The sequence below is a fragment of the Ruditapes philippinarum genome, unplaced genomic scaffold (genome assembly GCF_026571515.1).
Source record: "Ruditapes philippinarum isolate M1 unplaced genomic scaffold, ASM2657151v2 ctg211_1_1_1_1, whole genome shotgun sequence".
NCBI lineage: Eukaryota > Metazoa > Mollusca > Bivalvia > Venerida > Veneridae > Ruditapes > Ruditapes philippinarum.
This window is the reverse complement of record NW_026852000.1, coordinates 352299-378800: the sequence shown is the minus strand read 5'-3', so window position 1 is coordinate 378800 and position 26502 is coordinate 352299. Positions and strand designations below refer to the sequence as shown.

General features: G+C 32.5%; 2 protein-coding genes across 2 annotated transcripts; both read left to right on the top strand.

The window, feature by feature from the left end:
- The first annotated feature begins 5395 nt into the window (after positions 1–5395).
- Positions 5396–19514, top strand: LOC132745507 (ferroxidase HEPHL1-like). The gene is made up of 15 exons (XM_060734461.1): positions 5396–5643; positions 6648–6895; positions 8024–8236; positions 8870–9012; positions 9455–9639; positions 10161–10267; positions 10830–10995; positions 11929–12209; positions 12500–12705; positions 13290–13440; positions 13988–14200; positions 14713–14970; positions 16306–17299; positions 17616–17645; positions 19223–19514. Coding segments are annotated over exons 1-15 (3336 nt in total). The 5' UTR covers positions 5396–5503; the 3' UTR covers positions 19224–19514.
- Positions 19515–21260: 1746 nt separating this feature from the next.
- LOC132745635 (uncharacterized) lies at positions 21261–26056 on the top strand. The gene is made up of 5 exons (XM_060734586.1): positions 21261–22425; positions 22703–22902; positions 23313–23474; positions 24210–24329; positions 24728–26056. Exons 1-5 carry the CDS (start codon positions 21686–21688, stop codon positions 25660–25662), a joined length of 2157 nt encoding a protein of 718 aa, XP_060590569.1. The 5' UTR covers positions 21261–21685; the 3' UTR covers positions 25663–26056.
- Positions 26057–26502: the final 446 nt, after the last annotated feature.

Below are 26502 nucleotides of genomic sequence, written 5' to 3'. Positions count from 1 at the left end.
GTAAAAAAAACATTCCGGCGTTGGACTATAACTTGGGTAATATTCAAAACTAAAGATAGTGCATTTTCCAAATAATTTTCTGTTAAATGACTGAAAAAACGATAATTTTCCTATCTTGTTTGTTAAAACTTGGATTATGACAAAACTACATGTCGCTTATTTTAATCATCAGAACACTCAATATTTAATTTTGTAACGTAATATGTCTTACATACTTTAAATTATAGAGCGATTGTGTTTTAAAAGTTTTGAAGAAAAAAAGCTCAGAAGACAGGAAATCATTTCAACTGAAGGGCCATATGACAGGGCACCTGGCGACCACTCTCTTCACCTTCACGTGAACTTTTTTGGGTGCAGAACTCAGTTACTGTGATGTATGAACCATAAAATGCCTATTGAGTCTGGTAGATTTTGTAATATACCAAGAGAATTAAGAGTGTGTAATTTATGCAATAATAGCTCACTTATTGATGAATATCATTATTTATTAAATTGTCAATTCTTTAATACTGATAGAAAAAAATATATTACTAGAGAGTATAGTACTAATGTTAATTCAATCAAGTTTTCTATGTTAATGAATAGCACAGATAGGGGTATATTGTTAAAACTTGCAGTATTCTGTAAAAAAATATTTCAGCATTTAAGTAACTGATAACTAAGCTTATTTTCATAATGTAACACTTTCATTTTTGATTTATATTTGCCATGTAATACATCAGTATATTTCGTGGATATCTCTTTATGATATGTCATATTATATGTATATATTATTGTATATGTGACTGATGCCTCTAAGAGGCCCAGCACTTTCAATAAACTGTTAAACTGATGTGTTTCACGTGAGCGTCTACACCATGTCCCCACCCACTTTCACCAACCTATTCATGGTTAAATAACAGAAAAGTGAACCGAATCTGAAAAGCAAACAAATTTCAATAACTGAATACAAAAATAAAAACCCCACTAATTATTATGTACATGTAATTACATGATAGCCAAGTTGTCGTTCAGAGACTAACCTCTCTGTTAATGGGACTCAACTATGTTCAGACTATTTTAGATGAATGAATTGAGATTATTTCCCTTGCATTAAAAATGCGGGCGTTTACAACACTATTCTGCTGTTAAAGCTGTGGTGAGAATAAGTTTTCTACAAAATTGAGTTATTAATATTATAGGAACTGCAACAATAGAAACAATTTTAGTTGATACTTAAAAACGTTTTAATAACGACAATAAATTATGACGTAGATTGCGTTCATGTTCTCTTTAATCATGAACTGTTTGTATTTTATGTAACATCAATTCGTCAACCGTTCACATGCTCTATCACAGCCACAATTTATGATTGACTCTTTTGTGTTATACGTATTTTAATCAAAATTAGATATACAGTATAACATAAATTCGTCAAAATAGTTTGAAATATACAAAAGGTTTATGTAACTTTTCACGAAACAACAATCGGAGAAAAAAAAAACAAATACCACATGATGATTTTAATTTGGTCTTTAGCTCTTTACACTCAATTGTCTTGTGTACGTGCAATAAACAGCTATTCAGTTGATTGTTTTCGTTAATTAACATTTTTATTCATAACAATTAAAAAAATGATAATGGAGTACTTTTAATATATCAAATAATTAAGCAGGCCGCTCAACCAGACGTCGGCGTTGACATATGCACCGCGGATCATCAACATCGCCCCTTATGAACCACGGAATTTCAGCGTCACCCCTTATGCATTACGGAACTTCAGCATTACCCCTTTTGCATCACGGAATTTCAGTATCACCCCTTATGAACCACGAAATTTCAGCGTCACCCCTTATGCATTACGGAACTTCAGCATTACCCCTTTTGCATCACGGAATTTCAGTATCGCCCCTTATGAACCACGAAATTTCAGCGTCACCCCTTATGCATTACGGAACTTCAGCATTACCCCTTATGCATCACGGAATTTCAGTATCGCCCCTTATGAACCACGAAATTTCAGCGTCACCCCTTATGCATTACGGAACTTCAGCATTACCCCTTATGCATCACGGAATTTCAGTATCACCCCTTATGTACCACGGATCATCAGCATCGCCCCTTATGTACCTCGGAACTTCAGCATTACCCCTTATGCATCACGGAACTTCAGCGTCATCCCTTATGTACCACGGAACTTCAGCGTCATCCCTTATGTACCACGGAACTTCAGCGTCACCCCTTATGCATAACGTTACTTCAGCGTCACCCCTTATGCACCAAAATACAAAAACAGTGTCAAACGTATTAAAATACTCATGATTTATGTAGATTAATCGGTTCTGGCGAAATATGGTAATTTCCTACTTTTTACTATGGATGATGGCCCTGTTGTTCGACACCTGTACTGATAATTAACGTTCACGTTTTGTAAAGTTTACGTTACGTTAATATTCTATGAATATGGCAAACAACTGGGTCAGTGCGTATACGCACAAAAGAAGGTGCCTGTGTGAAAACACATTTGAGATGTTTTTAGATGCTTATTGTGCACAAATGAAACAATAACAAAAAACGTTTGTGCATTTTAGTGTATGAATACCTGATCAAAGTGGTGACATTTGGTGCAGTAAATTCGTTTACTTGACTAAACTCGTTTAATCATATAAAAGTTGCATTTCATTTTAAGTACAATGAAACTTGAAAACCATTAAATTGCAGTTTACCAAATTAGACAAAAAATATGCATTTTTAGCAAAAATTATGTTAAATTTATTAAGATTGAAAGGTTTTATGAAACGTGAAAATTTCGTCGAAAACTATTTTTTGTGACAATGCAAAATTTGATATTAATTTAACTCACAAGATAAAAAAAGATAAAATAAGCTAATTAAAATGTGTCATATACGTAAATAAACGCGTTAAAGATTCGTGCTCGAAGATGTCAAAATTATATAAATGAAAAAAAGTACGAAAAAGTATCTATTGAGGATGGCATTTATGAAACAGCATGTAGAGGAACTCATTTTGTTTAAAATATCTGATTGCCGAGGTCGTTGGTGTAAGCCTTCTTTAGTTCACCACTATGGTTCCTCAAATAATACCAATATTTTCCAGAAATCGGACTCAAAAACGATAAAAGATATAAACGATAAAAGATATAAACGATAAAAAAATAAACGTCAAAAAGATATAAACGATAAAAGATATAAACGATAAAAGATATAAATTGCAAGAAAAGCTTGTCTCAAACTAGTACTAAAATAAATATCGCCGTGTCAGTAATACAATGTCCTAAAAGCCATTTTTGGTCGATCTACCGCTGGAATTGAAATTCCAAGTCCTTCCTCATAGTGTAATCTATATTGCTCTTTTTCTATTCTATCTCGAGTTACTGTCTCTATTACAAAGGTCCAGATGCAATTTATAGAAACTTTTAGTGTTACGAAGCTCTATGTCCAATTTTCCCAGTCGGCGAGCTAAGCTAGGGCTATGTGGAATTTGTGTACAAGGTTCTGTGTCCACATATAGAACTTTATTTAGACACGTATTTATAGGGTTTTATCTTTTCTATCTGAGGTTATTGTCAATACATGTACTAAAAAGGTCTATGTCCAAAATGTATATACACTAAAAAAATTCAAAGACCTATGTCAGAAATGTGTTCAATCAGAATGCACAAATGTCGTCACGTGGAAATAAAACAAGGTTTTATCCCCTAACCCGGAATTTCGGCATTTAAAACTTTAAATTGGAATAACTTGGACTCAACCCTACAACAAAACGCTGCAATCAATTATTCATGGTCAAAACTTTAAAGTCGATTTTCTTAAAACTACCCCAATGACACTTATAAAGGACTTTGTTAAACTGATTTAATGATATAGAGGATATTTGTTTGTTTGTGTGTAAGATGAAATTTTATTTCATCGGGTGGGCTTTAAAAACAGTATTCTCACGAGTGGCGTAGCCACGAGTGAAAATACTGCTTTTGAAGTTCACGAGATGAAATAAATTACACCTTAAACAACAAACAATTAAATTTTCTTTTTATTTTATGTTTAAAAACAAGTTAAAACGAAATTTCCATAATATTAACATTAATATCAAAATCTGTTTTCCCCATTGAGAGCACCATTTAGTCGGAATTTCTCATTTAATACAAAAAGTCATGAGCTGAAAAATAAGTTCGACAATAAACGTTAAATGACGGTGATATTATTCATTTTATTAGAAAAAATATAAATGATCGCTTGTTTTAATAATAAAAACAAACAATTCTTGTACGAGAAAAATGCCAACTACCCATCCATAGTTTTGCTACTTTCTGCGAATTTATATTAGACCTGGCTTTGTAAATGTAAGCGGCAGCCATTTTTTAAAGTTGTGTATTTCACTGGACGAAAATAATTGTGATTGATTCAGAGGGATATCATTTGGATTTGTTAGTCATACCCCTTTTTAAAAGAAAGATAACTTATTTGAGGATTGTAAACGACAAAAAATAAGTGTTGACAGATGTGAAAACATTCAAAAAGCAGCAAGGAAAATGGAAAACTTCAAAGGCTGGCTCAGGAACGCTGGGTTGTTTACTTATTCTTCGGCTGATGGCTGTTATTGCTTTTCAAGTTTTCATAAAGCATACGGCAGTTATTGCTCGTAGGATACTTCAATATGCCCAAATGTCATCAAGAGCAGTTTTGCATTTGGAAGGGATGTATTTTTCAGACTGTAAAAATGAAACAAAAAAATGTAGAGACGAAATTTGGTGATTAGAATTTGAATGAATAGACGTAAGTTTTCTTCTTTTTATTACTTTTGACATTTAAGTTATTTATCAATTTCAGCTTTGCTTTTCTTTAAACAGCCTGACATTGTCAGAATTGTCAGCAAAAATAAAATTGAGGTACCACATGGGGTAAATCTTAAAAAAGTAGTTTCGTCATTGAAAAGTGTGAAATTATATTTTGATAAGTTTCACTTTGAAATTATCAAATATAATTTTCACGGATAAATCAGTAATCCACTGAAAAGCATAAAATTAAAAAAATCCACACTGAGATAATTATATTTCTCAAGGCAAGAGCAACTATGTGTGCTTATACTAAGGGATATAGGTGGAATGTTGAATCTCCAACCTTGAACAATAAAGTTGGTATTTTTGTCGGTCTCTTTCTTGGCAATGAACATTAAATGAGAGGAACTGGCTCTTTTCATGTCCTCCATATTTTTTATTCAGCTTTAAAATCATATTCTGAGAAGAACGCCAGAAAAAGTTAACTGAAGTTTTATATAAGTACGAGTACATGACGTACAAATAGAATATAAACAATTTTGCTGGACATTTTCAAAGGTTTGTTGAGAAGACTGCTTTTTGATGTTTTTGTTTTTATAAAAACATTATAATGTATGCACCATGTCTTATTACAAATCAAGAATAAAGAGGCAAACATCACAAATGTAATCGCCTTACCAACACGGATTGAAACTTTGTTAGATGTCATAGGTTTATTATAATAATACGATGTGTGTTTCACAAATTTTAGTTCTTATTTTCGGTGTTACGTCGGTGGCTGGAATGGAGCGGCATTATTATATTATGGCAGAGGAAGTGGATTGGAATTATGTACCATCTGGGCAGAACTTCGTCACAAATGAAATGGAGTAGGTTTATTGTTTCTCTCTCATGAATTTCTAAGTAAACTGAAATATGTACAATAAACTATAATAAATTGAATAATTTTATAACATTATTTGTAATAATAATAATAATAATAATAATAATAATAATAATAATAATAATAATGGTGGATCGAACTTATAGCGGTTTGATAAGTATTTGTTTCTGTTAAAATTACAATATACATGTAAGGCAGAACTTGCAACGGTACATGGGGATCGAAATAAAGTAATGAATTGTATACTAAAGAGAAAATACATGTGATTGAGGTATTTGTCGATGCAACCTTCAATTTGGCATGCGCATAAAAATCGAATACAATATCAAATGTTGAAACAGATATAACATGATTAGTTAAAAATTAACTGATACCAAAAAAAAAATCAATAAAATCAATGAAAATAAAAAAAATAAAAGAAGAAGAAGAAGAAAAAGAAACTTTCAAAAAATTAACTGAATTTCCAGTTTTCCTACTGTTCGAATGAAGGTATTATCCTTTGAAAATTTAGCGCTTCGAATGCAGGAACGTCATTATTTTGGTATTAAAACTGAAAAAAATGTACACTCTGTAATCGACAGGAATAAGGTGATGAGTTTCATCTTCTAATTTGTAGTTATTAAATACACGTGAAAGACACAAGTACATGTATCAGTCATAGCTATTTTAGACTCCATAAAATATCAAAGGTTCAGACTTTAATATGTAGTAATGATAAAAAATATATATTTGTAAAATCCACAATGCTTTAAGTTCACTGAGTCATCTTCGTCATTCGCTTTTTCGGTTATGAGTGCCATGTTTGTTCTCTTTTTTGTTGTATTGTTTGAACTCTCTTATGCTTTCAAGTGCCGTAAATTTTGATAATCTATAAGTAAAAAAATATAATTCAATTCAGGAGTCATTACTCTTCATGAAATGTAAACGCAAACATTCATTGCATTGTAAAACCATCTTTGTGACAAATAAACATGATTTTTGTTGATATAGGAACTTCATAAAGAAGACACGATCTGGTCCTGACAGAATTGGTAGTATTTATAAAAAGGCGATCTATCGCGGGTATACAGATGCTACTTTTACTCAACAAGTTGTAAGACCCCAATGGGCGGGTTTTGTAGGACCACTCATAAAGGCCGAGGTTGATGACGTCGTTTTCATCCACTTCCGTAACCGTGCGACCGGAAGTAACTTCAGCGTTCATCCTCATGGTTTTCAATACAATAAATCAAACGAAGGTAGATCTTTTGACTTCCTTTTGATCTTTTGACTTTCTTTTAAGCATAAGTGTTTTTTTTCTTGTAACCACGTTACCGTTCATATGTTTTGTATTTCTTCACTTTGTCAATTGTGTAAAAATAATTCTAATATTCTCACCAACTGTGATACCGGAAGTATGTGAAACCGGACAAGGCTGTATGTAACAGCCTGTTTAAGCATGACTGAATATAATCTTTGGATAAGACAACAAAAACTAAAATGTTTCCTAATAGGTTTATGCAAATATAGCAAAAACAGCATTCAGACTGTATTGCATCACTGGTTTATTTGATTACCACATTAATTAATAATTAATGCCTACGTTAAAGAGAAATTGCAGAATTTCACAATTTTATCAAATTGTGCAAAATAAAGGCAAGATTCGACTTAAAAATCCAAAAAAAAAGGTTTGGGTCGGGGATCAGCGGTTTACCAGTGCACTTTTTTGCTGTACGTGCGTTGTACGTGCAATCAGTGGCGTAATGTATGAATGTGAACAGTATTTTATAATTAATAGTCATGAGTAAACATTAGCATATTTTATGGGTTATATAGCATTGTGCATCATTCTCAACCACAAGAAATTCAAAGTTTGCTTGTATCATTGTCAATTTAATGGAAATATTATGTAAATTGAACACATAAATCTAAGGACTGCACGTTTACAGCTAGTAAATACCATTCATCAGAATAAGTTTTTATATAACTTAATTCACCATCTTAAGACAAAACGTAGACATGTAAAGTATAACATCAAATAACGCACGAGTTTAAGCTGATTTGCTCTCTATGGTATTGATGCGTTGTCTTAATATTTTTTACATAATATGGTATTATTACAAAGTTTCATTAATCTACTTTGGTAATCACGTGACTTGACATGCACGCGAAATTTTCTACATGATAGCACCACTTTCAAAATGTCTACGAAATTTAAGAAAGAACTTTTAAGTTATTACGTCAACTGAACTTTGTGCGGATTTTGCATGTTTATATGATTTCGTACAAAAACATGAAGTGTCTGAAATTTCGATTTTGTCTTCGGGCAATTTGTCATAAAAGAATAAGAAAGAAACAGCATTTATAATGTTTATATACAATTTAAGGGGCTCTTTATCTCGATGGAACAAGTGGGATCGACAAATTAGATGACGCCATTCCTCCTGGTGGTAGCGCCACCTACATTTGGAACGCGTCTAGAATGCATGCGCCTACTGAGCAAGATGATAACTGTTACGCTTTTACCTATCACTCACACACTTTGGCCGCTAAAGATGTAGACACTGGTCTTTTTGGTGTGGGACTTATTTGTAAAAAAGGTAAAATCATTTAAAAAAAAATTTATTCCCCGTGGTAGTAGGAAATAATGTCAAACAAACTTGTTTATCTTTTTTTTGCACATTATCCAAACTGGTATAATCAACATCATCATCATCATTATTATAATTATTATTATTTGATGGGAATCTTATCAGATTTTGACATATATTGCTCCATTGAGGTCAAAAAGCCAAAGAACATTAAATTAGAAATTCTTTTATAGATCAAATGGATTCTTGAAATGAAAAAAAAAACATGCAAAAAAATTTTAAAAAGTGAAAATTACTCAGATTTTAATTGAACATCGATTTGGTTGTATATTCTTATCCCGTTTGAGTTATTAATTGTTTGAACGCTTTTAAATGTTGGCTCATTTTGCAGAATGAAACTGGAAAGTGAGTGATCTGAAATTTTGCGTACAAGATATTGGTCTAGACCTTTTTCAAATGGTACACAAATCTTGAAAAAAAAATATTTTCCATCCCGCCATGCAAAAATGCCCCATAAAATCCTCAGTGTAGTCTCTGTCAACTGGTAGGTTCAAACTTAATTATTATTATTATTTTCATTTTTTTTTGAAATGAGAATTCTAGCACCAAAATACATACACTGTATCATTTTACTCTTTGAAGGAGTTCTTGATATACACGGCAATAGGAAAGATGTAGATAAAGAATTCTTCTTGTACGCGGATATAGCAGACGAAAATAATAACTTGTATGCCGACCAACATGTATCTAAATGTGGAAACCCCACATTGTGCCAAACCCTCAAGGTAAATGATGTTTGATAATAAGTTACGAAACAAACACCATCAACAACAGTTTATGATTTGACATAAATTGCTTTTTAGATCTTTATTTTAAAGAAAAAACATTCCTGGGGTTTCCTGAAAAACAAATAAAAAAACATATTCGTGATACAAGATTTTTATGTTAAAAAAGTCAAAATGCCGGATTATCTGTCCGGCAAATACCGAAAAAAGGACGGCGAATAGTTCATCAATCTACCGGAAGTCAGGGTTAAGACAAACAGGATAAGGATAGTTTTTGCCGCCTCAATTATGACTATGTCAGTAATCATTAGGGCATAATTCCTGAGAATAGTTTCTAAGTTTCTGTAAGAATATGTATTTTATTGATTAAATTAACATGTTTTGCTGTTAAAAAAAAATTGTTTGAACATCAAATACACATCTTAAAGTTTTATTTGAATAGGAAACTGGTGACGATGACTTTGCTGAAAGTAACAAAATGCCACACATCAACGGGTATTTGTATGGGAATTTACCAGACTATACAGTATGTGAAGGAGAGAATGTTGTGTGGTATTTTATGTCTATCAATGATGGTATACATACAATACACGCGAACGGACAGACCATGATCATAGAAAAGAAGCGGTAACTTCTCTATTGTTAATTATAACATCTTCTTTTTGCACATATATAACACACGAACAGTTATTATAAGCGTCATATAAGCTGTATAATTAAATAGAGTTGCAATTTGATGCCCTATAAATTTTTTATAATATTAAGATAGTATCAGTTATAGCATTGACTGATGCCATATATTGCGCATTATCACTCGTATTGTTTTACGGATGATATTTTGACTATTGTTACACAAGGATCAGCCACGCTGGTTTTAAGGACAACAATGACTAAACCATTTGTTACACATAGTAATCGGCATTTTTTATGACGTAGATCATGTGTTTTACAGAATAACTGACATAATTTTAAGGAAAATGCTGAGTTAGACTATGTTTTGCACGTGATCACTGACTTTGGACATTATTTTTGAAGATATTAGTGATTTAGCAATATGTAGAAGGTTACTGACAATATCTTTTAGGACAATGCTCACTTTAAGCACAAAATAGTTGATTACTGACACTTTTTTATCAAATTTGTTATAGAACAGACACGGCGGTATTGCACCCAGCAAGTGTTTACTCCGGTTATATGACACCTATCAACCAAGGACGCTGGTTACTTTACTGTAGAAATCAGGAACATTATGATGGTATGTCGACTGCAAATTTTGACCTATATTTGAAAGTTTTGAAGTTTTGTTTTCAGTGAAATACGTAATTCGTGGCATTTATTTCTTTTATACTAAATTGTAAAGCATATAATGTTTCTCTATTACTGGAGACAAATCATTTTCATTTGCGCATGATATATTTCTACAGTCGACTTGAACAACAAACAGGTTACATAATTATTTTGTAAAACAGTTTTTGTACTTCGAGCGCCATATTCTAATATAGTATAATTTTACATGTACTAGTTATTGTAGGCTATTGGGAGGTTCTTGGAAATGCATACTTTCCTGCGCATCGGTCGAATGTTTCAGTGAACTGCGAAGGGAGCGTAGGAAATGCACCTCTTTTTATTCCAAGTTGGGTATGGTACATCCTCGACAACCCCGGCTACTTACCGTATATATGTATGAAATGCAGTATATACGGAATGCTTACCGTGGGTTCCGACGATGGGTTTGGTATAGAAGTATATTAAAGTACCAGTGTACATGCCATTGCTCTCTTTGCTTTGTTTTGCTGTGTAATATTAGTATGTTTCAGAGGGAATGCAGGCATTTTTAGATGTAAGATATTGTCCGCCGCCTCCTAACGAGGTCATGTTTACACCAGCAGTAGTTATACACCCGACAGTGACCAGACGATATTATATAGCTATAGAAGAAGTATTGTGGGACTATGCACCGGATGTTGATGTGAATGCAATTCCGTAAGACGATGTTTTTTTTTTCTCTCATTCCGCGACGAATCTAGTGCGTTAAAAGAATAGTCTGCTAGTGTGAACAGTGTGATATTCCATATTGTTTTGTTTTGTTTTTTTCCATTTTAAGAAAAAAAGTTTTCTCTTTTTTTTACTTTTTATGTTAAAATGAACAAACAAAAGCGGTAAAATATTTATTACATGTTTTCGTTTCTATTTCAATACTATGATTTCATTTATAACAACAAAATCATGCTTATTTTGTTTGTGAAGTTAGCAATCTAGCAGTCCAGTTGGGTCAGCCGCTCGTCACCCTTGTACCACAGCAGATTGAAACTCCGCAAAATTCATGTAATTCATTATTTATAAACTTTTTGAGAAAAAATAAAACAATCCCTGACATTATTAGAAACCCGATTTCTGGAGAAAAGATGAAAATCCTTACTTTTAGCCTCGAATATTAAATAAAACACTATTTTAGGCAATTTGCTATCTTCTTTCTGTGTGGATAAACTATTTTCAGTAAACATAAATTCCAGAGCATTTCACTATTTCAATTTGCTAAGGTTATACTGTAGACTGCCATACTGCTAAAGACAGCTTGTATGTTTGCTCATGGCCCGATTGTTTCCCGTATTCTGCCGTTTGTTTTTTCATGTTGCATATATACATTAAAGCAAGGATAACTGACATTAAAGCTTCCATCTTGGTGTCTTCAAATTCCTCTTGCACTAAAATGGGTAAATACGAAAACTGCCGAATGAAGGCGAAAGTGGATTCCGGATAATAACGATATTAACCGACATTAGTACGATTCGATTCATGAAGAGGTATTGAGAGACTTACGTGATAAGGACATAAGATGAATATTTCTAATTTCCAAAACATTATGATCTAATATATCGATAAATGATAAAATAATGATTTTCTTTCAATTGTCAGTGGTGCATCAAGGTTTATCCAAGGAGGGAATCAACGTATAGGATCGGTTTATAAAAAGGCTATGTTTGTTGAATACGAGGACCCGTCCTTTAATGTACGGAAAGAGAACGGGTTTCGTGAGTTACATCATGGGTTATCTGGCCCGCCTATAAAAGTTGAAGTTGGCGACTACGTTGAGGTGTTAGTTATGAACAACGCGTCGAGGCCGTATTCTTTTCTAGCGAACGGCGTTGCCATGACCAAGTATAAAGAAGGGGCTTTATACAAGAATGTTAGAAACGGTAAGAATTATGACCGTTCGTAGTGAAAAAGTACTTTTCATGGAGGGACTGGTAGTTTCTAAGATTGTATGAATTTATCAGTGACAACAGAGATATTTATGTCTCTGGTGACAACAAATGTTGAAAAAACGTACAGAAAATAAGTAACATATATATAGGCATGCATGTATTTCAAGCTATATTGATACATATGTGTAAGATACATGTTATAAAACGTGTTTGAAATTTTTTATACAATGCATGCATATAAATTTTTATTTTTTAAAAACTTTTTCGATTTCCTATTTAAGATCCTGCGATGAGCGGAGCGGTAGTTTCCCCTGGTACAAGAAGACCATACGCGTTTTACGTTAACGGCGAACCGACGGATCTAAATACGAATTGCGTGACGTATATATATCACTCGGCTGTAGATTTTACTAGGGACATATATTCAGGACTGTTTGGACCACTTCTAGTTTGTAAACGTGGAACATTATCGTCTGATGGTAAACAGGTGAGAATTTTGTCAAGCTAGCATGTTTACTGAACATGTATACCAGATCTTTCTTGCACTTCGTGAATAAGTTATTGCAGGTATTTTATACCGTAAACAGAAACGAATAAATTGGTGGTATTCAACCTGTCATCGGAATGCTCCGAATATTTCCGGAAATCCGAACGCCTAATTTGATTGACTACGTTCTGTGTAGCGAAGTCCAGGAGGACCACTCGATCGTAACTTTTCGGCCCTTTCCGTCAGTCTTCTGATAATTCTAGTCAAATACTTCCGTGTACTTTGTTCGATTTACCCGACATCTTGTAGTAGGAGGAATAGTGAAAAACTTCGTATGCACGTACATGTATCCCTTGATTGGATACATTCAAATTCTAAGGGCAGATTACTCTGAAATAAGACTGCATGCCGACTTCAAAAGTTTCTGTTATCATATTTTAAGACCAAACAAAGTTTAAATAAATCTTATTGAACAGTTATATGCTTATATGTACACAGCGAATGTCCCTTGCACGCTATTTATATAATTACGTCATGTACATAGATATGTTAAATTGTTCACTAATGTATATAATTATTTAAAGATTGGTGTAGATCGTGAGTTCTACTTAAACTGGATGGTGATAGATGAAAACAAGTCGTGGTACATTGATGAAAATATTCAGAGATTTACTAACGAGCAACACTTGGTTGACAAGAATGATCCAGACTTTCAACTATCAAACAAAATGAGAGGTAGTTTTTCTTTTTTCTACTAAACATTCACGACCCTTCAGTCAATTCTGTTTAATATATCTGTTATATCTATAATATGTTTCTGTTTAATATATAAGTACTGAATCATATCAAAGGACCTATATATTGCGGCTCATAGAAAAAAGCCTTAAAGTAAAATTTGAAATTGTTATTTAGCGTTTCTTTATGTTTGAGACATTTTTGCACAATTCAAATGATTTTGAATGTGTAAATGGTCTAGACCTGATTTAAATGGTACGTATACAACCAACAGAATCGAATCTTCTCAAAGTAAGATTTTACAAAAGTTCAACCTCTCCATGGCAACATTTCTCAGTAACAACAAGAGTCTTTGTCTCACAATGGCAACGCCCAGACAAAGATTTTAGTTTGTTGCTTGATGGCCTTTCTAAGCAATAGCTTCTAGCTTCTTAAAGTATTGACAGACCGTCTTTGAAGTATATGTCTCTTAAAATTTATTTATTTATTTATTTATTTATTTATTTATTTATTAACTAACACAACAGGTTTAATTTTATTTCTACAGCCATTAACGGTAGAACATTTGGATCTCTTGACGGTTTGGAGATGTGTCAAGGTGAACATGTAAACTGGCACATGTACGGACTAGGTGGCCAGGTGGACCATCATCATTTTAGTTTCGAGGGTAACAACTTCAAATTTGACAACCGCAATCTAGACACAGCGTCCGTATTTCCGGGTGTTGGACAGACTGTCACTATGATACCAGATCAAACAGGTTTAAACTCTTAGTATATCCGTGTCGAATGTCATTACACTAATTCAAAATGTAAAAAATGGTGTCATTTGATTGACTATTAACAAAAACAGATGAAATTTAGAAAAATAAACTTTAATTGTCTATTTTTATCAATCGCAACATTTCGGCCCTTTACACACTTCAAATGGAAAACTCTGCAAAGGATAACAAAGAAACATGCAGACATAAATTGAAAATCTATTTGTGTGCAATTGTTAGTCTGATAAAAATAAAAAATCGTTAAAATTCTTTTCATTCTTTGGTCATTTTGCACATCGTGAAAAAACGGGATGCGGGAAATACCAGAATTTTTGAGCACAGACTTTTATAAATTGGTATACAAAATTTAATCTCGGAGAAATATTTCGAGTCTCGTCATATTAAAAACCGGTTGGAGTCTCTTTAATGCATGAATTCATGTCGAATATTTTACTTGTCTGTTTTCTTGATTTTGTCATATACGAACACTTTTAGGTATGTCTGTTTTTAAGGTACACTACTCCTACGAGATGGTCAGCTTGGGTTTGAATCAGAGGGACTATACACTTGGTATAGTGTCTCCACATGTCCAGATCAACTATTACAAAACATGGCCAACTCACGATATGGAGGGCGTGCAAGGATTCAAGGGCGACAACCCAAAATTGCGAATATACCGCCACCTCGTGGACGAGCACCTGTTGTATCCGGTATAGTGAGGCGGTATTATATTAATTGCAGCAATAGAACAGCACTGGGATTATGCCCCTGTTAAAATTGATCCTATTGATGGTTCGAGCCTTCTTAACCCAGATCAGTAAGCTGTTTGTATTTTGTATGCAAATCGAAAATAAATTGTATGTTTTCTATTTAAAATATACCTATTTTATAAACTGGTCATAAAACGTTGAAAAGAGAGCTTGAATTACAATCAGGTGAGTACAGCATATAAAAATATTTCTTCAAAGCATTTGATTGGACAGTAACCGGTACAGAATGCAAACTGACCAATAGAAACCCTGAAATTTGAATTGAAGGTCAGAAAAGGTTTTATAACATAAGGCTGGTGAGCATATACATTTTGTCATAAAGGAGTTAGTATGAATTGTTTATAATCTTATCGGATATATCTAAGTTGGTCAAAAATTATAGATATGTTGTTTAACAAGATGTCCATTCTCTTCAATAATGACACCCTGTCATAAAATATAATCCAAAATTAATAAAATAATGTTTTACGGAAGCCGCATTGAATTATCATCTAACGCATGAGTATAATTAAATAAAGCATAAATTTTATCATTTACTAACGCATAAGTTTTGCAGCGTTCATTGTCATGAAACATGTTAATCACTCTTTGAACACAAAACAAAATAATCCATCCTTTACGTTGTCCCCCCTCTGGTTTTCTAGTAGTTTCCAGCCCCAAATCTCATTTTTTTAACAAAGAAATAAGATCGGTCTACGGACGAGTACATAACATTGACAAAACAAAGTTAGGTACCTGTCCAGCATCACCATCTTTTCAATGCTGCTCTTTTACTTTACGTTTTACTTTTTAATAAGAATATAGGCATGAATGTAACCAGAGACATTGATAACATGTTATCTACATCTCTGATGTAACACCTTTTCACATTTATTCAAAATTTCAAAGCAGTTTTTCAGACTATTTTATTTTGAATATAATTCAGTACCAGTAACAAATGTTAAGATGATTTTATCAAAGAAATAGAACTTTACAACCTTTTCCGTGTCGTCTGCAAATATATTGTTCCAAATTTTTTATTTTATTGGAAAAGGGTCTCAGTTATTGCGCATGGGCATTCAATTAGAATTCCCCTGGTATTCCTTATTTTTTGATGTCGCAAGTTCTCTATGCTAACTTTAAACAACAGGCAAAACTTCAAAATATATAAACCACTGTAGTATTTTAACTGCTGTGATGCATAGAAAACAAATGTGTCTCGCTGATTTGATGACGTAACATAGATGCCCTTCTGGAAAATTAGACTGTACTTGGCAAAATGATAAAGGGGCGGGAAAACTGCAAGGGACCGGAAACTGCTAGGAAACCAGTAAGCATGCACTTTTTTGTTGACAGGTAACTATTTCTTACATTTCAGTAAAGGGTACATTTATGTTCGCACGGATCCTCCATACCTTGGGACAAGGTACATGAAAGCCGTGTACAGGGAATTCACGGACCATACGTTTACTACATTGAAGGCAAGAGCAGACGACGAGTTACATCTCGGAATACTTGGACCATTTATCCGCGGTAACGTTGGTGACACGATCGAAATTGTATTTAAAAATCTAGCATCATATCCGTACAACATTATTCCGAGGAATGTTGTTTTTAAGGACGGTTCATCTATATCAAACGCACCGGCGACTTTACCCGGACAGACGAACGTTTATACTTACTACATTCCTGAAAGATCAGGACCAACACCGACACAGCCAAACTGTGTAGGATCCCTGTACGTCTCTAGAGTCAAACCAAAGAATGATACATATAGCGGATTGGTTGGTCCGTTCGTTGTTTGCAAAGCAGGTATCTTAAATTCTAGTGGAAGTAGAATGGACGGTGTTACAAAAGAGTTTGCTACAGGATTTATCATTTATGACGAGAATCTGAGTAATTATAGACAAACTAACTTTGCAAGCGTTCCTCCAATATCAATAGATGACCCAGATTTTGTTGAAAGTAACATTATGCATACTATCAACGGCTTTATTTACGGCAATTTAAAGGGTCTTGTATTCAGTGTAAATGAGCATTCCGCTTGGTACGTATTTGGACTTGGCTCGGTTGAGGACATACATACTGTTCACTACCACGGTCAGCTCTATCTTCGTAAAACATCATTGATGTTAAAAAGGGACGTGCTAGAAGTATTTGCAGGAACATATGAGACTGTTGAAATGCTCGGATATAATACAGGCACGTGGCTATTCCATTGTCACGTGGCCGCTCATGCGATGGAAGGAATGGAGACTTCGTTCACGGTGTTACCATTAGATTATGCACATGGCAAAGGCAGTGTTGGAAGACGACGTAAACAACAACGTAAACTAAAAAAGAAATCGAGGTACTTTATGACGTCATAAAGACGTTATTACGTTTTAAGTGATTGATATGCTTTAGTAAATTTTCATGTGTATATATACAATGTAATTTCTTTATCAGCTTACAAATCAGTCATTCCCTTTTAAAGTAAAGTATATATTTGTTATGCATTATGCATTTTGATTTAAAAGGCAGTTTCTTTCAAAAATTTAAACGTTTATAAATAATTCAATTTTACCATAATTGTGTAAACAATTTAAATACACAGCTTGTAATTTAATTTAATTTTCGGTTGATTTTGTTTTAAATATTGTTTAATTATTATTTATCATTTACAGACGAAGGCAAAGGCAGCAAGGCAGATATTAGTAAGACATTATGTATATTTTAGTAGATTGTCATCTCCACGAAAAACATGTGTAAATATATCTCAGTAAATCATTTTATTTCCACCTTAAATGTTATCAATTACTAGTAATCAATTAACTTCCAACGTTTGCACCAGTGCTGTTTCAATAGCAATCATAATTGGATCCAATTTAGCCTCGTTTTCATTTTTCGAGTCCATAGAAATTTATATCAGATTCATATTGTACTCGGCCTCACTTGATTTTCAGTTTATAAAACTCGTGGTAAAATAAGTGGTTGAATAAAAAAGTCTTTAGACATTGTTAAATAAATATTGATTCTACCGTACTCCACAATATGTGATAACCTCATAATCTCTACAAACATTACAAATATCTCAATAAATCTTCATCTCTACAAATAACAGGTATATTTTAATAAATCTTCATCTCTACGAACAACAGTTTATCTCAATAAATCTTCATCTCTACAAAAAACAGGTATATTTTAATAAATCTTCATCTCTACAAACATTACAAATATCTCAATAAATCTTCATCTCTACAAATAACACGTATATCTCAATAAATTTTCATCTCTACAAACAACACAAGTATCTCAATAAATCTTCATCTCTACAAACAACATGTATATCTCAATAAATTTTCATCTCTACAAACAACACGTATATCTCAATAAATCTTCATCTCTACGAACAACGCATGAATCTCAATAAATTTTCATCTCTAAAAACAACACGTATATCTCAATAAATCTTCATCTCTACAAAAAACAGGTATATTTTAATAAATCTTCATCTCTACAAACATTACAAATATCTCAATAAATCTTCATCTCTACAAATAACAGTATATCTCAATAAATTTTCATCTCTACAAACAACACAAGTATCTCAATAAATCTTCATCTCTAAAAACAACACGTATATCTCAATAATTTTTCATCTCTACAAACAACACGTATATCTCAATAAATCTTCATCTCTACGAATAACGCGTGAATCTCAATAAATTTTCATCTCTAACAATAACACGTATATCTCAATAAATTTTCATCTCTACAAACAGCACATATATCTCAATAAATCTTCATCTCTACGAACAACGCGTTAATTTAAAAAAAATCATCTCTACGAAAAACGCGTATATCTCAGCATATTGTCATCTTTACGAACAACACGTGTACTTCAACATATTGTTACTTTTACGAGCAGTTACGCATATTACATTATCATTATCTGTGTAGTCACAATTATTTATTCACAATCTTTTTATTTTCATGAATTAAATAGAAAGTTATTGTTGCAGATTGAGTTGGAAGTTTAAAACGCTTTCTTAAAAAATCTCTTTTCAAATTTATCATCATTTGTAAAAACGACACGATTTGACAAATCTTGATATTCTAATGGCGGATAAGATACAAAATTCAATAACTTTTGATGTAATAGTTATTTATATTATTCAGAATAAAATTTCCTTGAAACTCTTATACTACTTTGCCTATCTTTGATAAAGTTTGAGGTAGGTACATTTATATATGATTTTCTGTATTTCATATATGATTTTCTCTATTTCAGGTTGAGTTTATCAAGCAGATTAAATAAAAAAGTGATGCTGGAACAATAAAAATGTCTAAACTGATTTTCAAATAATTTCAGCGAATTGTTCGTGGTTCCGTAGTACCAGTATTGTATAAACTCTTGTATGAACCTCTTGTATGAACTCTTGTATGAACTCTAAACAAAATTTAATATCCTCTGTTTTAATAACGTACTAATCTTTTTTTATCAACATGTACTTTCTAACATTTGCACCTTCTTGATTTGTTATGTAGTTTATTGTTTAACATTAAAGAACTTTATTTAGCTATTTCAAAAGTTTTATTTTTCTTATCAGCGAGTAACACATAAGTGACCATGTACCAAAAAAATGGCTGATTGTTCATGGGATTATGCATGTTAATATTCGTATATGCATATAGCCATTGTAACTATTTTATATTACAAAAGAATAAAATTGTACTCTAGTGAATATTATTTGTGAGAAATTCCTGATCTTTTAACATATGCTCCTAGCATACCGGTTTTCTTATAGCTTATTAATTGAAAAAAAAAACCCACTAATTTTCTTGAAAATAAAATCCAGAAAGGTACTTTCAGCTACTTTAATAAGAACAAAATAATAAACACACCTAATGCGTATTATTTAGTTGAAAGCTTGTTAACACTTTGAACGTTAATTAAAGAATTTATTAATTAAAATAATAAAACACATGTATGGAGTGTGGTGCAGTCTTCAACAAAGATTTACGATTAAAAGTTTTAGTTAAGGTCATGGCGACTTTCCAGCTTTTCTGGTGAGAAAGACCTCATGTTCTCTTTTTTAAAACTATTACGATTAAACAATTAAGTTTTTTTTTAAATTTATTTAGTGGAAGGTATTCATTCCAGAAATACTATATACTACAGCTTGAATTTGATACTATGTTATCTTTAAAACTATTTTAGTATAGAATATATAAACTTAAACTTCGTGAAGAAAACGAAAACAAAATGGTTTATTATTGATATATCTTTCTTGTCAAATAAAAATTCAAAACCTGTTATAAATTTTAAAATGACGATATATTAATACAGTATTTATGATCATATATCAATGTCAAAAGGCATTGAAAAGTATATCTAAAAATGTTGTGTATATATTGACATTTATTTCGTCGTTGTGAAAGCGATTTCAATTTCTCCAATTACATACAAACAAAGGATTAAAATCAATTGTAAAACGGTATAGACGTAACATAATTAATTACATGTAATCCGTTGTTATAAACGTCTTTTGATATATATATTATATATCCACTTGACCGGAAACTGGCATTTGTGGTCTGTACTCGACACATTAATACCCTCAAATATATTAGATATTACATGTTTTTTGTCAACATATTGTTTCGGTTTGATCAAACAACCGCGCTTGCACGCACACACGCACGCACACTGACGCACATTTTTTTGTAAATGAAGACACATTATCCTTTGCATAAAATGCAACAATAAAATATATGATAGATCGTTACAGTACATGTATAATTTTAAACGATATAACAGTTAATTAACATAATTATATAAGAACATATCCTTTAAATAGACATACATGTGTACATATATAAATATATTTTCTTTATGTAGAGGTAATCGCTTCCCCAGTTAAAATTACTTAAAGTAAATAAAAGTCACTATTCCACAGTCCTTCATTGCTGAATTAAAGAAAGAGCAGAGTTTCCTCCAAATAAAGGCCACTTTACTATACAGGTCATGTTTGGTCTCTCCTTTATGTGGCTTTTTTTTTACAAAGTAACTGTACACTGTGCATGAGAAGTGACCGGAAGTGATATACCTTTGCCAGTAGCAAAGGTCAGGCCAGCAGCTGTCCAGAGTCAAAGCCGGTGATGTCAGCAGGTCCCGGATAAAAAAAAACGATGGTAACTTGTGAATACCGAAAATCTTTGACCCAACAATCGTTCGTGTGGACCTCCGGTAGCAACGATTAAATCCACTTGACATATTATTAAAATTAGTCTGACGTTCGAATGGAAAAGCATTTCTTTAACGTTTGATAGAGATGGAATAGTTTGTTTACTTTCAATACAATTATTTAATTTTGTAAACCCTTCAGTTTAAATTATCTCGTTTCTAACTTATGTTTAGATTCTTATATGTAATAATTTAAAAATAACATGTAATGAAAATATTATTCTCTGCATAAGCTATAATACAAACATAACGTATTTTACTTTTGGCATAAACCGCAGCGATATTTGGGGTTGATAAAAGGTTAGGAAATTGATATTGTATAAGTTATTAAAAGAAGTTTTTTTTTCTTAAATTAAATATGTGAAATGATTGACAAAACTTTTGTTTAAATGAAATTGGATCAACAACTAGTACAGGATCGGATTATAGTCTATGAATTGCCTGTTAAATCCAGCGGAAAATAGTTAATACATTCGTTTTAAACATTTGCTTCTCAAGATTTAAACTATGTTTTCAACTGATCAAAAATTAAATTTGTCGAAGTTCGATGGCGAAAGAAAGATGGAAGCCAAGGAATATTGTTATTTAGAGCAGCAGGATCAAGTGGAGCCAAGTAGTTCCCAAGATATGAATAAAGCAGGTGTTAGAAAGTACGCAAGAGATGTTGGAACACACTCTAAAGATATAAAGACAGACAGAAGAGATAGTCAGGCATTGAAAAGAGAGGTGGATACTATACGTCTATCATTGGATGTTTTAAAAGATACCTTGATAATGCAGCAATATGTTCTAGCACGCGATTTTGAGGCCAGAATTAGAAATGTGTATGATGACGTCATTAATGATCTAAACGGAATCCGGAAGCGGGTTAATGACATTGGAGATACGTTTGAATCTGAAACAAAGTTTAAAACATGGACACCGTTAATGCCAATAAGAAAAGATGTCTTACCGAGCGCAATGAGTTCTAAATCTACAAGTAAAAACAAGCTTAAAGGAAGCAAGTCTGTTGATTTTGTTGATAAAAGAGGAACCGATGATGACTACAATTCTTCAGAAATTGATTTCGACAAGTTTGAGTCAAAGAAGATATTTAGTCAGCGGCAAAGCTGGCTTGGGTCAAGCCAGGGAAGTATTAACTCTACTGGTAGTTCTAGAAAACTGGTACCCGGATTTGGAGGTTGTTTTGACGGAGATGGAAAGACAATACCGTATCGCTCTTACAGAGCCAGACACAATTCCAACAGGTTTGATATCATTAATTTTTTTCTTTTGTTTTGTTATTTAAAAATGAGTTTCATATTCATCGCCAAATATCTTTATTCAATTTAGATTTTTTTTTCAATGAAATGTTGATATAGTAGTGAGCAGAAATTTGTAATTGAATTTTGAAAATCATATATTTTTATCAAAAAATAAGATAATCTTACTAGACAAGAAGTGACACGCTTTAATTTTATTAGTTTACACATTAATGTTTATTATTTTAACTAACGAAAAGTAACACAATTCTTTTATATGCAGAACAAATCGTCACAGCTGGGGTCCAAGTAGGTCGGTGTCAAGGTCAACTTTAGATGACGACGACTTTGAGGACAAGGGTTGTTTATGTGGCGATGTAGCGGAAGACTGGCGTGTGAAGGTCGCACCATATATGTGGGAAGGCTGGGCTGTACCAGGGATAAATAATGTAGACATACATAAACTTAGAGAACGCATGGAACGTAAGGCTTACTTACTGATTAAAATTATAATCGATATTTGATTCAGTTGAAATTCATGAACATTTTTACTTCTTGATTGTAAAAAAAAACAAACTAAACATGTTTTCATTCTATATGTTATAAATGATTAGTTTCTTAATCCTCAATCAGCTAGATCTCAAAATGACAAACCTTTTCCAACAGTATAGAGTCTCGCCAGCCTGTACATCAATGCAGTCTGACCAGGTTCTATACTGTTGGTAATATAGCTCAATTATTGTACATGTACTTTGATCTTGAAATAAATTCAAATTCGAAGTGACTATTCTAAATTCTAAGTAAGATAAATGCAGCACATAAATTTAGCAGGTAAATTTACCTTTCACACTTATAATATTAACTTATAATATTTACACTTCGTTTAAACACAGATTTGGAGAAAATGAGACATGAAATTGTTCACGTTCATAACGAGTATCGCCATCAACATGGCTGTCCTGAGTTATCCGTTACCACGGAGCTTGCGAGAGAGGCCCAACAGTGGGCGGATTTATTGGCTATGAGAGGGTTTGCTCAATATAAAGACTCTCAAGGTAATATGTTTTGGGGCATTGTTCAAAATTATGTTTCTATATGCCGAGGTTAAGTAAAATATTGCAGTTAAATGATGACATTTATTTAATTCATGGCTTTATCATATTTTCAATTTATGAATTATATGGTAAAAAGCAATATTCAGTATACCAAGTTAAAACATAAGTGCTATTAGAATATTTATTTTCAATATTCTAACCTTTGTTGTAAAATATTTTGAGTATACATACATTTGTAAACTGGTATGGGGTTATTTATAATATTACAAACCTCACTGTAAAACCGATTTTTTATATTTCGAATCTGAACGTAAAATGTTGTAATGATATTTTCAATATTTGCAAGCCTCCATTATGGCACATGCAAAGTTTAATATCATGGGTCATTTAAATGCTATGTTATGAAGATATTTTCAATAGAACAATCCTCATGGCTAATAGCTCAATATCATGAGTCTATACATAAAGGAGGCCCTTTAAATAAAATAAGTTCTGCTCTGAATCAGTCATAGGATCACAGTTACAATTACAACAGTGAGTATTTCGATATGAACTATAAACATAAACTTTCTTACCATCAAAATCATAAAAAATATGTTCTAGAAAATACGAGTAATAGAAAGAAAACATATCACTTTAGCAAATGTATTTCTAGAATCTTAAAATGGATCTTAAGATGACTGCGAGTATTTGTAGATTGATAGAGAATAAAATGTGAGTGTATTTGTTTGTCAGGGCGTGGTGAAAACATACTAGTTGTGGATATTGAGGATAACTTATCTGGTCGACAGGTGGTTGATACATGGTACAGGGAGGGTCGAGGCTATAACTACCATCGCCCTGCTTGGAAAAAAGGTTTGAAATATTTATAAAAAAAACAATACTATTATATTGAAAGCAAGATAAAAGTTTAATTTTGCAAATAATAATAATAAGACATGAATGCAGCCTGGAATTGAACAGTCAATAGTAATGCGTTTAGAAAACATAAGTTATTCAAAGTTAAACATTTCATGAGAGCAGCTTCAATCGTTTTCTATGGTAACACTCGTCAATTTCACACTACAAGTGTTTTCTCTCAAAACAATTTGTTCTCTAGAACCAATACCTGATACGACTATTAATTAAATACTGTAATTTTTAAACATTTTCTATATTATTTAACAGACATGACCAAACTTGTGAGAGACAGAACAGTTATTAATTAATACTGTATTTCAATTATCAACACCAATGATCTTTGATTTTTTTAGAAACGTCAAACTTTACCCAGATGATCTGGAAATCTAGTAAGTTTGTCGGCGTCGGCATAGCAAAGTTCCCGCTTGATAATACATATGTTATCGTAGTTCAATATCAACCACAGGGGAACATAAACACTCCCGCACATTTCCGTCGAAACGTACCGTCTGCCACTGCAAAAAAGACACCTGTATTTGAAAGCAATGTGCCTTTACAAAATGCCTCAAATAAACCAAAAGGGAAGTCGGGTACGACGGTCCAGGAACCTAAACTATCTCACCAGTTACCACCTGATGACGTCTCTTCCGTGAAGCAAGAAAGCAGTCTCGACACGGTTGAAATAAAGGAGCACTTAGTTAAGACAGAGGTTAAATTATATAACGCTATCGCTATGAATAATTCGGACATTGCTAACAACATACAAACAAAATCAACTGACGGATTAGATAAACTTGTTGCAGGATTGGACATAGTTATTCAAAATTTGACAAGAAGAAGACGATCTGGCTGTAATGATTGTGTAACAGAAAAGAACGATAATGCAGAAAATAAAGGTGATGAAGGCAATAACGCACTTGAAGATATCGATACTGACGGAATCGAAGAACAAATTGATGTTAACGATGATTGTATCGTCGAGCATGATATTGAAGATAATGAGGATATCTTAAAACGTGATGATAAAGGTAATGAGGGTATCTTAGAACATGATGATGTCGATGGTGATGCGTGTAATGATGAGGACGACTTAATAGCCTCTGTTAGCGCCTCTTTAGCAAGTTCTGTATATGACGGCAGTCTGGCAGATGAAAATAGCATAAAGGTTGGAGCAAAACAACAAGACCGCGTAATCCACAAGTATGACCAGGAACAGATTTCCGGATGGACTTCTGGTAACAGTGTTAGCCGTCAATCATCTAGGGAGAGAAAGGTCACCTCAGTCTGACAAAATAATCCAAATATATCATTCTGAAACACGCGCCTGTTGTCTATTTTTATACAGTACCCCTTAAAAACCTACTGTATTCTTTGATGGACTGGTCTAACTTCATTTTTCAAAAATGTCAATTTTTTAATTATTTTTTTTGGGATACCAAGGTGTAAAATTCTAAGGTAGTCACCTATCAGTATAGAACCTGCTGGTATACTACAAGGATGTGCAGGCTGGTCTTGTTCTTTATTGATGACAAGGACAAGTCACTTTGGGTTATAGTAGGTTAATGGTCAAAAGTTTTTTATGTTATTTTTTATATATGAATTTGAATTTTATATAAAACACTTTGAAACGACATTAATATGTCATCTGAATTCTTTATCATGCTTAAATTAATGCATACTATTAATAACATTTTCTGAAACGTAACATTTGTTTTATGCATTTTCTCTTTTTTAATGACTTAATGAATAAAGTTTTGATATTTATAATATGTTTCTCGGTTTAACTTGCTTTCTTTGTTACTGTTTTATTTGAATAAATTGATACTTTGTTTATGTCTTTTCTTTATTTGTTATATCTATATTATATTTATATTTATTCTATTTCCTGTTTCTAATAAAAATTCTTATGATTATAGTAATTATGCCCATGGTTTCAGAGAAGAAATATTTCTTTGTATGTTTGCTTATCTTGTGCTTATCTTTTTAAAGACAGATTTTGATACAGGATCGGGTCGCAATATTAGGTCCTGTTCCAATGTTCTTGTGATAATGACCTGTATCTCGTGTTAGTTTTAAAATTTTAGCCCCATTAAAAATATTATGAATTGTGTCATATAAGTGGAGCTTT

Bases quoted from the DNA above. Each gene is read 5' to 3' on its own strand.
- LOC132745507 (XM_060734461.1), top strand. From the start codon at position 5,504: ATGTGTGTTTCACAAATTTTAGTTCTTATTTTCGGTGTTACGTCGGTG. The intron at 14,971-16,305 runs GTTAAAATTGAT...TTTTGTTGACAG, and splicing joins AGCACTGGGATTATGCCCCT to GTAACTATTTCTTACATTTC. The intron at 17,300-17,615 runs GTACTTTATGAC...TATCATTTACAG, and splicing joins AAACTAAAAAAGAAATCGAG to ACGAAGGCAAAGGCAGCAAG.
- LOC132745635 (XM_060734586.1), top strand. From the start codon at position 21,686: ATGTTTTCAACTGATCAAAAATTAAATTTGTCGAAGTTCGATGGCGAA. The intron at 22,903-23,312 runs GTAAGGCTTACT...GTTTAAACACAG, and splicing joins ACTTAGAGAACGCATGGAAC to ATTTGGAGAAAATGAGACAT. The intron at 23,475-24,209 runs GTAATATGTTTT...TTTGTTTGTCAG, and splicing joins TCAATATAAAGACTCTCAAG to GGCGTGGTGAAAACATACTA.